Below are 15,490 nucleotides of genomic sequence, written 5' to 3'. Positions count from 1 at the left end.
TCTTGATAAGATGTTAAATGCCATGCTAATTTTCTTCTCCTCTTGCAGACATAAAATTAGTTTGATTTTCACCTAAAAGAATGTTGTTTGAGCTGATCATTTTTTTAAAGCTTGGTAAGTGCAGACTTCACCTGGGTCTAGGCTAAATCTTTTTTCATACTATTATGTAATTTATGTTTTCCCAGCCTTTCATTATGTTATTTCATATACAAACTATTTCAAATTGTTATTGAATTCCACTGAAATACATTCCTTTTCATTAGCATCATACACTCAGGTACATCACTCCATAGCAGGCATATCTTACTTCTGGGCAGCTGGGAGCCATACCGAATAGGCTACACACCCCAAGGCCAGGTACAGACATCACTCTTGTACCAGTGATGGAAACTGGTCTATACCTGTAATAGAACAGAAGATTGGCACACAGACTGATTTAAAAAATGGCAGAACTTGGTCTAAGATTTGCCCCACTGCCACCAAAAGGCAAATGTGTGTTCTGTTTGCTTTTGGTCTAAACTATGCTGTTTACAGAAAACTGTGTAACTTAGATTGACTCCACCTTGGACTCTTGGATAGTCTGTACCTAGCCTAAGGCCATCTACCATGCAGGTGACACTCCCCTACTCTTGAGTTCCTCCCTGCTATACAGACAGCTTGGGCATCCTGGCCCTGCTGTGCTGTGCAAGCAGTGTGGGCAGACCGGCTCCCCTATGCGGCTGCCTGCTATGCGGGCAGTACAAGTAGTAGTCTTCCTCCAGACCACATGCTAAGTGCAGACAAACCAGCCACTTTCTTACCATGCGAGCAGCCCAGATCTCCCCTTGCTGCATGCGCAGAGCCCTCTGACCACCCATCCCTGTCCTGTTCCCAAGACTGGGGGCAGGAAGCAGACACCAGAGGAGGGAGGGATAGTTTGGAGACCTTGTGGGCTAGATGCAGCCCATGGGCCACTAGCTAGACAGCCCTGATTTACAGAGATCTCTTATTCCAGAATGTCCATTCAAAAGAGTGTGAATCCTGATCCAAAACCTATTGAAGTCAAAGAACAGCTTCCCTCTATATTCACTAGCTTTGGATCAGGCTGTAAAACAGGCAATCCATATCTGTCAGCAACTGATAGTGTGAACTTGGGGAGAAAAGTGAAGTAGAATAAGCAAACTCCTCTGTTACTTGACTTCTGAAAAGATTGCTGCTTTGTTGAAGTACATCCTGAAACCTAACAGCTTCAGCACTACCTTCAGACACTTTTCATTGACACTGTTGAGTTGCTTCTAAAATTATATGAATAATTTTTCTAGTTTTCCTTAAATTCCTAGTGTTCTGATTTCTAGATTCATAGACATTAGGGCTGGAAGGGACCTCACAAGATCATCACGTCCAGCCTCTTGCCCAAGGGGTAGGAGGTCAGCTAGGATCAGAACACCCCAGCAAGATAAGCATCCAAGTGTTTCTTAAAGGTATCCAGAGTAGGTGTTTGCACCACTTCTGGGGGGAGTCTATTCCAGACCCTGGAGACTTGGACAGTAAAGAAGTTTTTCCTTATATCCAGTCTAAAATGGTCTTCCAGCAGTTTGTGACTGTTGGACCTTGTCTTCCTTTGGGGTGCCCTGGTGAACAGATGTTCTTCCAGTCCCTGATGCACACCCCTTACGTACTTATAGGCTGGTTGCCATGAAGTCACCCCGGAGCCTTCGCTTCTCCAGGCTGAAGAGTCCTATGCCTCTCAGCCTCTTTTTTTCAAAGCATACTTTTTATCAGAACAAGTTGAGCCAAACAGTGTTATATAGATGAAACTTTGAAGGCTGCCATTCCTGTTCAATATTTCAGGACAGAACTTGTCGAAAAGAGCAAAACCGTATAACTTTAATGTAACTGGAGAAAAATATTGACAGTCATTTCAGGCAAAGCTATTCATAAGCCTTTGTAAATTTTACCTGATTCTCAAATTATTCCTTGTTCCTGAATTTTCTCATTATGGAAAATGTACTGTATGGAAACTGGCTTGTTATTCAGTTCAAATTGAATCACTGACTTAGTTTCCATCCTCAGTAACACTAGGATAATTCTGGAGTACTTCCACTGAACTCAGCAGAATTGCTCGAAATGTATATTAGTGGAAATAAGATCAGAATCTGGCCCTTGGTAAAATAAGTCTTTTAATGCTCTGCACAATGATGCAGCAACGCTTCTTATATCAGGCTACAAAGCATAATAAATTATTTTTGCTCGGCAGATTGGTGTCTTTATTGCATAGTAAAATACTGATGATCAAAATTTTAATACCGATATGCAATGTGTTACTTACTGTTTTTTGTAATGATATGAAGCAGGTGAATTTCATGACAGCGGGTCTTCTAAAGCTTACCAAAAAAATTTTTAAAAGGGCAGACCAAGGACAATTTAGTTTTTAGCTGATGTTAGAATATAACTAGTTTTCTCCAAAGAATATAGCTGCATTACAGCTGTCTTTCATCTTCTTTTGGATTCAGTACTGATAAGTCTCCTGTACGCACAGGATGACTGCAATAGTGGTTCCTGTCATCCAGTGATTGGAGATCTCTTAGTGGGTCGGAGTGAACAACTAACAGCCTCATCAACCTGTGGAATGAATGGCCCTCAGAAATACTGCATTATAGGTTATTTGGAGGTTGGTTTACTCTTATTTATAAAATAATTGAACTTACAAAAACTGTTCTTATTTATAAGATGACTAGACAGATTGTGAAGAGTCTTCAGGATATGTTTAATTCTCAAATGCCAAGTAACATGCTGTGACAGGCTCCTGTCACTTGAAGGAGAAGTGCAGCAGGCTCAGCTCACTGTGCAGGGTTGCAGCAGAGGGCGGTCTGGACGTTCAGCAAAGGGGAAACTCCTGTAGGTAGCTGAGGAGACACCTGACTGGAAGGGGCAGTGCTTAGAAGCATATAAGCCCAGTGTTTGGAGCAAGGTGGGCAGTCTGGCCCTGCATGCTGCAAGGAGTAGCTCTCCTAAGAGAGGGGCTGCAGGAGACAACCTGACAGGCCCCCAAGTCACCCAGAAGAACTGGGAGGTAAAAGCTGCAAGGACGGTACAGCTTGCAGGGTGACAGTGGCCTCAAGCGAGGATGACTTTGAGTTTGGAAGCAGAGGCTTGTATTTGTGGGGCAGTTAAGTTAGATACTGGGGGATCGGACTGTAGCTACAGGGGGTGTGTGGAGGCCTGATAGGGCACTTTGTGGCAGACAGCTCAGCCTGGGAGTCAGGGACCCGGGGAGCCAAGACCTGAGGCAGTGAGAGTAGCCTGGCCTGGGGGTAAGGCAATGTGAGGGCTGGCCCGGAGTGCACAAGATAGGGTCCAGGGTGAATTAGACAGGAATAAAAGAGCCAAGGCCGGGAAGGCTGAGGCCAAGACAAAAGTTCAGGGCCTGAGGGCCAAACGTTGTGTTGGAGCCAGGGGTCCCCTCTAAAATAGACATGGAATAATACCTGTGAGGCATGAGCATGGCTACGGGGGAGTATGGAGGCCACAAATAGTGCCCATAAGGCAGCTGGTGCCTGGCAGTGCTGACAGGACCAACGGGATACAGTTTGGTGCACTAGAGGGAGGGGCTAGACTGAGACTGGCTAGTTGAGGACTTGGGGCTCACTTTGGGACCTGGTGGCAACCTCCCTATACTCAAGGGAAGGTCAGAAAGGGAGGATACCCTGAGGAGCCAGAGTGGAGCAGGGGGCTGTGTGGCCACCAGGGGGTGTCATGGCTACCCCGGGGCCCTTAGTCCTGCAACACAAACCTATTGAAAGTATAAATCTTGTAGACCTGGGGAGAGTTTGCCAGAAAAAAATCAAATAGCCTTCAAAGGGATGCTTAATTTCTTGATAGACATAAATAATAAAGTATCAGTGGGGGGACACAAATTAATATAGGAATTGCTGAGAAACTTTGTTACCACTGTCCTGAAGTACTTTTTCTATAAATTCCTCAAAGGTAAAAGCCATAGTGTGTCAGTCTGACAAGCATTCAAGAATGCAAAGAAACGGGTTTTGTGAGTTGTTGGGATTTAGGTTTTTTGTGTAGTACAGCTGTAAATCTTTGCCTGAAACAACTGCCATTTTATGTTCAGTTCAAATGCAGCTTATAAGAGAGGAGGCATATACAATATACTCTCCCTTTCAGCATCTTGTTGCTTAATCTAAAATAGAGGTTCTTTAGACTGAAAGTACATAGGCATTCTTTACATATGGAAAACACAGCAGTGTATGAATAGTCTCTAGTTATGCAGACAGGATAGGCAGAGCTTCCTGACACTTTTGTGAATATCAGATGGAGTAGAAGCCAACTTGAAAGAACAGAGCACTCCCTCTGAAAGATCTGCTAAGATTGCTGGCTCACAAGTTTATTTGAATTATTGTGCTTTAGCCACTTGTTTAATTTAGACTCTATAGAGGTTTAAGAGCCTTTGCACTAGTCTAGTGGTTCCCAACCTTTTTAAACCTCAGATCAGAAGTGACCATGGACCGGAAGTGACCGCCGACCAGTCCACAGGCCAGAAGTGATCGCAGACCAGCAAACTGCAGACCAGCAAACTGTAGTCCAGAAGTGACCAGCATACTGTGAAGCAGCAGCCAAATTGGCTGCTGCTCCACAGTATGCCAGTCACTTCTGGAATTCTGGTCTGGCAGCCAACCCCCCTGTGGACTGACAGCCAGCCCTTCGTGGCGGTACTGGGCCATGGCCCAGGGGTTGGGAACTTCTGCACTAGTCTAGGCAGGGGCGGACAATTATTTTGGGTAGAGGGCCGCTTACAGAGTTTCAGCAAGCCACTGAGGGCCACATGACAGGCAGCCCAGGGCAGATTAATAGTAATTTTCCAAATTTTTTAGGGGCGCCGCAGGCCGGATAAAATGGCCTGACAGGCCGCATCTGGCCCCTGGGCCGCATTTTGCCCACCCCTGCTATATATCATTCTCTCTATCACAGTGGCTCTTAAACTTTTTGGGGTCATTAACTCCTTTGTAAATCTTTTACACTTTGTAATCCTATGATTTTAATATTACAGATAAGGAAAAGTAACTCTTTGTCATTATAACCACACTGTAACCTCTCCAACAACCTAAGAGTTACTGTAGAGTCAGTTATTCCTTTGTTACATTTGAATGATGTTGTAGCCATGATGATCCAGGAAATATGGAGTTTTGTGGGTGATATCTTTTACTGGGCCAGCTGCATGTTGGGATAGACTTAGATGTACTTTCAAATGCAGTACAAGAACAAATTAAAGTTTACTGAGTATTCTCTATTCTGGCATATATTGAATAAAATGTGATGCATTTGGAAGTAGGTCTATAAGTCTATCCCAATCATGCAGAGATCCAGGTTTTCTGATTCCTGTGGAAAAACCTGGATTTTCCCCTTTAAAAGAGAAAAACACAGACTTTGAATGTTATGTGATACATTTGGAACTGTGTCTAAGTTTACCCAAATCACGCAGTTGGTCCAATAAAAGATATTACCCACAAAAATCCTTGCCTCTTGTATTTCTTTATTTCTTTTTTTACTTTTCCTCCATTTCTTTTCTCCCTTTCCTTCTTTAAAGGAGAAAACCCCAGATTTTCCCCTTTGAAGTGGGAAAGTTAAAGTTTCTCTTTTCAGGCTGGCAGAGTTCCAGCCTGCAATTTGCTGTTTGGAGCTGGGGGGAGGCGGATCAGGGGTGATCAGCCAGAGGCAGGGCCAGGCTGTCCTCCTCCTTGGGGCTGGGGCTGAGGCTTGGGAAGTGCCTTCCAAGTTCCTTTCACTTTTGGGCACAGGGCTTAGGGTGGCAGTGCAGGCACCTGGGAGCAGAGAGGCTGTGGCAGGGAGAGGTGGGCATGGGGTGCAGTAGGCTGCGTTCCATGCAGGTGCTGCTGCTGCTGGTGCTGTGTGTCCTGCTGGGCAGTAACGACACATTGAGGGTAAGGCACAGAGGGCACTCGCCCTCCCAAATTTAATGTTCGTGGATTTTATTTATAGAAAGGGAGGAAGGGAGCAGGGAGGTAAAGGGGGAAAAAATCCGGGTCTCTGGGGCAGAGGGTGCCACATGCATGTGCCTATGGACACATATGCAGTTGGCAATACAGGCAGGCAGAGTTGTAGGAGCAGCCCCAGCAGCTGCTTGCAGGGAGCTCTGATTTTCCATGATAAACCAAAATCAAATGCCAAAATATATAGTATTTAGAATGTATTTTATTATAATGATTGAGGCACTGGTTGGCTTCTAAATTGCTTTAAAATTGTAAGTATATCAATAAAACATTGTGTTCAACTGATATAATGTGTGTGTGTGTGTGTGTGTGTGTGTGTGTGTGTTCAACTGATATACTGTGTATGTGTGTGTAAATTTCACTTTAATCATGGAAAAATGTAGATTTGGAGCTTTTATCAGAGAATTTTGGATTTTTTAAACACAGAAAATCAGGATCCTTGGTGATATGCAACTGCTCCCCTTAGGAACATGTTTCTGACACCTAGCTGGATGACTGCTGTTTCTTGAACAGGAGACTGAGGAATATTAAATAATTTAAAAATCCTTAGTTACCTTTTGATTTCAAGTAATCATACTTACCTTTTGATTTCATGTGAATGCAGTATTGCTCAGATGACCAGGTATTTCTGAGATATTTGTGTGGGAAGTCATGTGATTTTACTTTAGTTAGGTGCATCAGGCCTCCCTATAGGGACAGAAATTACACATTAACTGGTATAAGTGATCAGCAACCAGTTCAGATCTGTAACACAGCAGACATTTGATGCACATAAACTGGTTTCAGTAATTTTGAAAGCAATTTAAGATAAACTTGGATGGATGCGGTATCAGACTTAACTGATTTAAGTTAAATTCGTTTATTGAACTTCTGTCCCAGATCCCCTCCAGATTCAAGTTAACTCACAGTCCCCCAGCATCCCAGGATGCTTTACATCTCCCCCACAAACCCCCATCCTTTGCAGAGTGGGAGGGCTAGGCTTGGCCCAAGCTGTGTGCTCCAGACGAGCAGGGAGAATCATCCCTCAGCTTCTGGCCTAGGCCATTGCACTCATATGGCTACATTTCTAGAATCAAAAGTGAATGTCTGCTCACTTGCTTATCGGTTCAATCTGTGCAGCTTAGACACACCTGCAAAGATTGAACTGATTCAGCCTTGGGCTTTTTGACTGTCTGTAGTTAGCCATGACAGAGGATAAGAGTCTATAACTGCCCCTGTCTAATGCAGTTAATGATTTAGCTCCAAAGGTACAGGCATGTGTGTTGCAGACTCAGTCCCTTATCCAGCAAAGAATTTAAGGGCACCTACAGATGTGCAGAAATGCTGCTCTGATGTGCTGTAATTACAGTGCATTGGAGCAGACTTGATTAATCAAGTTTCTTGGAGCATGCTAATTATCATGCTCCAGTAGCCTCTATGTCTCACGTATTCAGCATCCCCATGCTTCCAAATGGCAGCAGGAGTCCTTTAACTAAAGCTGGTTGAACAAACTTTAGTTAAAGCACCCCTGCCAACATTTTGAAGTGTGTACTGAATGCATGAGATGCTGTGGGTGCTTTAATTAGAGTGGCTCTCAGAGCTGCTCTAATTAAAGCAGCTTTTCTCCACCCTCGGAGTTCATGTAAAGACTAGCTAAGTGTGTGCACAACTCAAAGAACCTTGCCTGCACAACTTAAAGCATATATGAAAGGTGCCACTGAACTTAAATGAAACTGCTCACCTGCATGCTATTAAGTGCTGGATAGAGGCCAGAATACCAACTATCGTGTAGAATCAAGTTCTGACTGCTGAAAGTTCCAGTTCTTTTCCCCCCACTCAGTGCCTTATATCAAGGGTTGTTACAAGAGCAAACCTGTTATAGGAAATGTTTGTGGTTAACAAAGATAGCACAACTGAGCAGCCAGCACTATTACTGCAGTATTCAGTCACCTCCAACAATGCTAAATAAATAAGACCATAGTGGTAACCATGATCAGATTAACATTGTTTTACACTGGATGTTTCTGCTTATGATTGTTTTATTTTTGAAGGCACAACATGGAAAACATTTTTCAGAATTGTATTTGATTAACAAAGCAATGGTGTTTTCCATACCTACATAACTGGAAGTTCTGAAGTGTGGTGGCAGAGCAATTAAGTTGTTTTGTTACTGCCTCAAAGATGTGAATGCTGTGGACTTGTACTAAAGTCTGCCCCCTGTAAACCTTGCTGTAAATGGTATCTGGACATTCAGGCTAGAGGATCAAAACTAGCTAGACATGATGCAAAATACATCACTCCTTTGTCCTGCTGGTAGGTAGCCAACAGAGGTAGCCAACCTGCAATTTGTGGTACAGGCAGCTTCTGTATGGGCATAAAGTAGATCAGGGAGGGCACTAGCAGTGGCAGATAGGGCAGAGAGCAGAGAGAGTATCAGATGGGGCAGAGAACACAGGGCAGGGAACTGAGTGCAGATAGGGCAGGGGAAACGGATTCAGAACGGTACTTACAGAGAATGCCAGTAGTGACCAGAGCAGTGTGCACCCCCTGACAGCCAGTGCTCCCCACTTAGGCAATGGGCAGGGGGAGGGCGGGCAGGAACACTGGTGCCCCCCTTCAAGCACCGGACAGGGAGTGGGGTTGCCAGAAGTGCCGCTGGCATTTCCAGGTGCCCCACTCACACTTCTGGGTTGGTGTGATCAGCTGCGAGGGGACCTCTCCCCCCACAGTTGCCAAGATCAGCCGTGGTAGGACCTGCCCCCCCACCCCAGGTCTGCAAGATTGGTGTGGGGACCCCTTGCCCCAGTCACTGACTGGCGACTGGGGGGGTGGCACATGCTTCCCCTGACTCAGGAGGCACCAGTTGCCCATGGAGCATGCAGTGCTAATTTGTGGCCTGCCAATCAAAATGGTTGGCCTCCAGAGTGCTGGAGGAATCAGTCAGCTGGAACTGGGGTAGGTTCAGACTGGCCTTTGATGTTACTGGTATTAACCCGCGCAGAAGAAGTTTCTAATTCCCACCTCACTAGCTAACAAATCCCATCATTTCTCACCCTCATTCTTTATTGCTGTGCAGTCACAAAGGCTTTGAAATGGGTATAGTTTATAATCCTGCCATGATCAGCCTGATACCCTGGCCATTAAGTGAAGGACAGAGAAGCAGAATCAGGTCCCACCCCCTCTGCCCTCAGGTTTCTCTTTAACAAAACCATCCTGAGCTTCATTCCTACCATGTTTTACTCACCAGCAGCTGTGTTATTCTCAAAAGACCAAGGAGTTAACTTAATAAAATAATAAAGCTTGTTTATTCAGAGAGCCTTCTTAGCTTACTGATCTGCTGTTCCTTCCTGCAATCCCCAGGCCAATGTAACAATGTATACCTAACACTCTTAAAGGTATCCACATATCTTCCCCCTTTACATGTTTACTTCAACCCATTGTTAAAGCACATTTGAACAGGTCTCTGTTAGTCTTTGTGTTGGCTTTTTAGCTCCAAGTGATCTCAGTTTATCTGCATTCTCAAAGGATATCCTCAGTTCTTGTTTGGTTTCTTTGTTCAGATGTCTCTACTTCTGTGTCATTTTCAGTCTCCTCTGTCATTTCTTGCTGCTTTGATGTTAGCTCTGTTTCCTTTGGAAAATCTTGTGATGCTGCTTCTTTTCTCCCTTTTATGAGCTGCAAATGTCATCTCTTCCTTCTTAACACCTGTCCTTCTGGCGCAACAATTTTATAGGATCTGGGCGGTACTTGATGGGAAACTTGTGCTTTTTGTTTCCACATTCATACATCTGAAATAAGCTCCATATTTTTGTTGTGAAGTTGTGGTAACTCCCTGAAACTCCTGTCATAGTACCGTTTTTGTTTGAGTTCGCTGATTTTTTTTTAATGTTATGGGGGTTTTTTTCATTCTGATGAGTATTGTCCACAAGATTGGGCATCCTGGTTTTGAGTTTCCTTTTAAACAGCATTTCTGCCGGGGATAATCCATGTTTCATAATTTAAGTGACAACTCACCATCGGTGTATGAATCTGTAACTTCTCTCCACAATTTCTTTACTATTTATACTCCATTTTCCACCAGACCATTGGATAGTGGGTATTTCGGACTTGAACTGTTGTGATGGAATTTATGTTTGTTTGCAAACTCTTTAAAATCAAGACAGTTGAACTGAGGGCCGTTGTCTATTCTCACAATTGTGAAATCCCATGTCGAACAAAAATTGATTTGATGTGAGTTATGACATAGTTTGCTGTTGTGCTTTTGAACAATGCAATTTCAGGATACTGAGGATTATAATCCAGCACTAATACATAATTTTTTCTACATGCATGAATAAACCCACTTGATATCAAGGAGCTACAGGTTCCTCCATGACCATCATGGGCTCTTTTATAGTACCTTTCTTAGCCTCAAGTCAGGTTCTTCCATAGTATTTCCCCAAATTAATACATCATCATCAATAGTTCCATCAAGACCTTCACAAATTTGTTGCATCTTTCTGTGAAATACTTCAGATGCAGAACAAAGTCCAAAAGGGAGCCTATAAAAGCAATACCCTCTGAAGGATGTATTGAAGGTACATTGAAGGTACTATTCTTTTCTACAGGAACTTGCAAAAAACAAGAAGAGGCATCAAAATAGAAAAATATTTAGCTTCTGCCATGTTGCCAAAAACCTCTTCCCTGCTGGGAAGGGGAGAATGCTCCCTTTTGACGTACTTGTTCATTTGCTTTGAATCCAGATACAATCTCAAGGATCCGTTTTTTTTCCCTCTTATGACCCATGAATGAACCTAAGCAGTTGGTTGCTTTACTTTTTCTATTACGTCCATGTTAACTAATCTTTCTAATTCCTTTTTTAGTTCTCTCTTAGCACAAGGTGAACCTTTCTTGGTGTCTCTATGGTGGGAGTATTTTGTTCTCTTAATTCTATCTTGTACTCACTTGACAGTTTCCCTATGCCTTGAAACACATCATAAAATCCTTCTTCTATCTTCTTGCTTTCTAGTCCTTCAGTGGGATCCATTCTCTGAATCAAACCTAGAGTTTTATATGTTCACAACCCAATAATTGGCACTAGCTTTCTTGGGACTGTTACAAACTGAACTTTTACTATACTACCGTTGTGTCTCACATGCAGTGCACAAACACCCTTGGTTCCAATTATGTTCCCATTTTATGCTCTAAGTTTTACTTTCTTACTCTTATAGTACACAGGTTTAGTTTTCATTTTTTGAATAAGGTATAATGATATTACATTGACCTGTGCCCCTGTATTTAATTTAAAAGTTACCATTAGTCCATTGGAGCATTTGTTGTACACATGCTTGTGCCACAGCACCAGGGCTTTTAAAAGCTCCTGGCACTGTGGCACATGCATTTGTATAAATGGCAAAATGCGCGTCAGTGCTGAGAAAATGGCAGCAGCGTGCTTTTGAAGTAAAACATATTGAAGATGTTTTAGTTCAAAAGTGCACCACTGCCATCTTCTCAGTGCTAATGTGCATTTTGCCATTTATACAAATGCATGTGATGTAGCACCAGGCGCATCAGTGCTTGTGCAGAGCAGACTCAGTTATTTGAGTCTACTCCAAAACACCAAATCTCTGTTGAATTGGAGGAGACAAATGTATGTGTATAAATGCCCTTGGTGTTTAGGGTGATTGTTCAATCCTCAGAAGAATTAACTTCTTGTATTGTGCCAATGAGGAATTCTTCCTTTTTCTTCATAGAATCATAGAAGTAGGGTGGGAAGGGACCTTATAGATCTTCAAGTCCAACCCCCTACCAGGGCAGGAGAAAAAAAACTGGGCTCAAATGATCCCAGCTAGGTAGGCATCAAGCCTCCTCTTAAAGACCCCCACGGTAGGAGCCAGCACCACTTCCCTTGGAAGTTGGTTCCAGATCCTAGCTGCCCTACTGTGAAGTAGTTCTTATGGATGTCTAATCTAAACCTACTCTCCAACAACTTGTGGCTGTTATTCTTTGTTATGCCAGGGGGCGCTAGGGGAAACAAGATCTCTCCCAAACCCTTCTGGTCCCCCTAGTGAGTTTATAAACTGTCACCAGGTCCCCCCTCAGCCTTCTCTTGTGAAGGCTGAACAGGTTCAGGTCCCACAGTCTCTCATTGTAGGGTCTGCCCTGTAGTCCCCAGATCATTCAGGTGGCCCTCCTCTGGACCCTCTCAATGTTGTCCACATCCCTCCTGAAGTGGGGCACACAGAACTGGACACAGTACTCCAGCTGTGGCCTGATCAGTGTTGCATAGAGGGGGAGGATCAACTCCTTGGCCCTGCTAGAGATGCACCTGTGGATGCACGACAAGGTCCGGTTAGCCCTGCCAACCGTGACCTTGCATTGTCGGCCCATGTTCATCTTGGAGTCAGTAATGACTCCAAGATCCCTTTCTGCCTCCTTGCTCTCAAGAAGGGAGTTTCCCATCTTATAAGTGTGCTGCTGGTTACTACTGCCCAAGTGCAGCACCCTGCACTTGTCACTACTGAAACGCATCCTGTTTTTGTTAGCCCACCCCTGTAACCTATCCAGGTCTTGCTGTAGTCTTTCCCTCCCTACTAGTGTGCTCACCTCACCCCAAATTTTGGAATCATCAGCGAATTTAAACGGGGTGCTTTTCACCCCGTCATCCAAATCACTGATAAAGAGATTAAACAGCACGGGCCCAAGGACCAAGCCCTGGGGGACTCCCCTGCCCACTTCTCCCCAGGTTGAATATGACCCGTCCACCACCACCCTCTGAGTGCGACCCTTCAGCCAATCTGCAATCCATCTGACTATGTAGGCATCAATGCCACAGTCACCCAATTTCTTAATGAGGATGGGTGGGAGACAGTGTCAAAGGCCTTGCTGAAGTCCAGAAAGACTACATGCACAGCAACACCTATATCCAATGCTTTTGTGACCTGATCATAAAAGGCAATCAGGTTGGTCTGACATGACCTCCCCCTAATGAAACCATGCTGGTTGCCCTTGAGCATCATCTCTGAGGCTGGCCTATCACAGATGTGCTCCATGATGATCTTCTCAAAGAATTTCCCTAGGATTGAGGTAAGACTGATGGGCCTGTAGTTGCTTGGGTCCTCCCTCCTCCCTTTTTTAAAGATGGGGACCACAATGGCTACCTTCCAATCATTGGGCACCTGGCCCGAGCACCACGAGCACGCATAAAGCCGTGCCAAGGGCCCTGCAATAACCCCTGCTAGCTCCCTCAACACCCTGGGGTGAAATGCATCTGGACCCACTGATTTGAACATGTCCAGCCCCTCCAGAAGCTCTCTAACCCAGTCCTCCCTAACCTGAGGTCTGGAAGCATTCCCCTCGAGTCCATCTTGCATCACGGTGGGGAAGTCCTGGTCCCTGCCCAAGAAAACAGAGGTGAAGAATTGGTTAAAGCGGTCTGTTTTCTCCTGTGGCACAACCACCAGATTGCCCAGAGGATCTTGCAGGGGCCCCACATTTCCTGGTGCTTTCTTCATCCTCCCTATATATTTGAAAAAGGAATTTTTGTTATCTTTGATTTTGGACGCAAGTCCTAGCTCTATGTCCACCTTAGCTTTCCTGACAGCCCCTCTACAGGCCCAAGCAGAGGAGGTATACTCCTCTTTGGAGATAGCAACCCCCTTCCACCGGCTGTACACTGCCTTTTTGGTGATCAGGCATTCCTGGATGCCCTTGGTGAGTCAGAGGGGCTTTCGGGCACTCCTGCCCCGCTTGCTTTTTGTTGGGATGGTCACCCCTTGGGCCCTTAGTATCGTCTTCTTAAGGAATGACTGCTCATTTTGGGCACTGAGTTCCCCTGCCCTTGAGAACCCCAGTGCCTCTCCCACTAATCTCAACTCGTTGAAGTTGGCCCTCTTGAAGTCTAGGGCTACTGCCTTGCTGCTGGCCCTTGACACCCTGCGCTGGATGGTAAACTCCAGCAAGCGATGATCACTATCACCCAGGTGGTCAAGGACCTGGAGGCCCCTTACCAGCTCATCGCCTGTGGCCAGGACCAGGTCCAACAGGGCATTTCCTCTGGCATGCACCTGCTGCTTCTTGTGTGGTGCATCCTGCTCCTTTCTGTAAACTCTTGCAAAGTGATTGAATCTTTTGCATTTGTTGCAGTGCTTACCAAATGCAGGGCATCACATGGGTTTGTGGTAACCCGCAATAGCATCTGCAATCAGTTTGCTTTGGCTTCCATTTGCCTGCTTCATAGTGAGGTCCACCTTTCTATATTGTGTGTTGCCTCAGGTTTTTGTAGTCTTCTATCTAGTTCAGCTTGTTCTGCTTTTTCCTCCAACTTCTGCAGCCTGGCATTTATTATCTCAGCTGCTTGGCACATGCTAACTGCTTTTTCCATATTAAGCTCAGTATCCTCTAACAGTTTTTTTTTCCTGAGAGATGTATCCCTTATACCCAATATATTTGTTCTCCCATCATCAACTCTTTTAGGTCTCCAAAGTTGCATGTCTGGCTCAGCAGTCTGAGGTCTTTGACAAACTCCTCTATTGTCTCATATGCTTGATGCTGTCTCATGTGGAAATTATACCATTCGGAGGTTTTCTTTTATTTGGCTAAACAATATTCCTCAAACTTTTTTTATTATGGTACCATAGCTTTTATGTTCTGCTTCTGACAGTTGTAGGCTATTATAAAGAGACAGAGCATCTGAGCCTGCTATACTGAAGAAAAAAAAAAAGAAAGAAAAAAAAAAAGTTACCTTGAGTGGGGATCTTCCTTTTCTGTAGCTCCACTGGCCATCATATATATGGTGAAACTCTGCTTAAATTTCTTTCAGTTTTCTGCTGTATTGCTACACAGCTTTAACTCCTCTGGAATTCTGAGATGCTCCATTTTGTCTGTCTGTCTTCATACCCCACTCCTGGTACCATGTGTTAGCTTCAAAAGACCAAGAAGTTAAACTTATAAAATGATAAAGCTTGTTTATTCAGAGAGCCTTCTTAGCCTGATTTGCTGTTCCCTCCTGCAATCCATAGGCCAATGTAACACATAACACTCTTAAAGGTATCCATACAGTAGCCTCTCCATATTCCCCCTCTTTTATTCACTTGGACCAGTATCTATTGCTTTTTGTTCAGCTTTTTTTGTCTCTCATAAACTGTACATTTCTTGGAGCAGAAGCATTGTCTTGAGTTTGGTGGCATATTGGGCACACTGGTTGTGTTATGTAATTAGTTAGCACTGATCACCTCTCTGTGCTTCCATTCTCCAGCTGTAAACTGGGGATTATAATACATTCCTACCTCACAGGGATGAGTCAGGGTTCAGTTGATTATTAAAACAAAACAACCCCCGCCCCTGAGATTAACTGTTGGAAGTTGCAAAATATCAAGTGTTTTTATTAGTGCCATAAAGGATGATAATGGTATGTGAGTAAAGCTAGTCATAGAAATAAGAATAGATTGCTTCAGCCGTAACATTTTGGAGAAGTAGACTCTGATTTTTGCAAATGCAGTTGGCAGCCTGCTGAAACATCATTAGAAATAAGT

At 44.2% G+C, this 15,490-nt stretch overlaps 1 protein-coding gene across 6 annotated transcripts in view; it reads left to right on the top strand.

Moving 5' to 3' along the window:
• LAMB4 (laminin subunit beta 4) overlaps positions 1-15,490 on the top strand; it is a 96,964-nt gene that overhangs the window by 1,461 nt on the left and 80,013 nt on the right. For all 6 annotated transcript variants that reach the window (XR_016441731.1, XM_090042041.1, XM_090042040.1 and 3 more), the window contains exons 2-3: positions 49-114; positions 2,493-2,650. Coding sequence is in view for 5 of the 6 variants with exons in the window: in XM_090042041.1 (XP_089898167.1) it covers positions 81-114; positions 2,493-2,650 (192 nt within the window). In the remaining variant the exon portion in view is untranslated. The remainder of the gene's footprint in view (positions 1-48; positions 115-2,492; positions 2,651-15,490) is intronic.

Source organism: Crocodylus siamensis, chromosome 4 (assembly GCF_052110815.1).
Source record: "Crocodylus siamensis isolate JL-2025a chromosome 4, ASM5211081v1, whole genome shotgun sequence".
Lineage (NCBI taxonomy): Eukaryota > Metazoa > Chordata > Crocodylia > Crocodylidae > Crocodylus > Crocodylus siamensis.
Note: the sequence above shows the minus strand (reverse complement) of the source record. Positions and strands in the feature narration are given on the sequence as shown.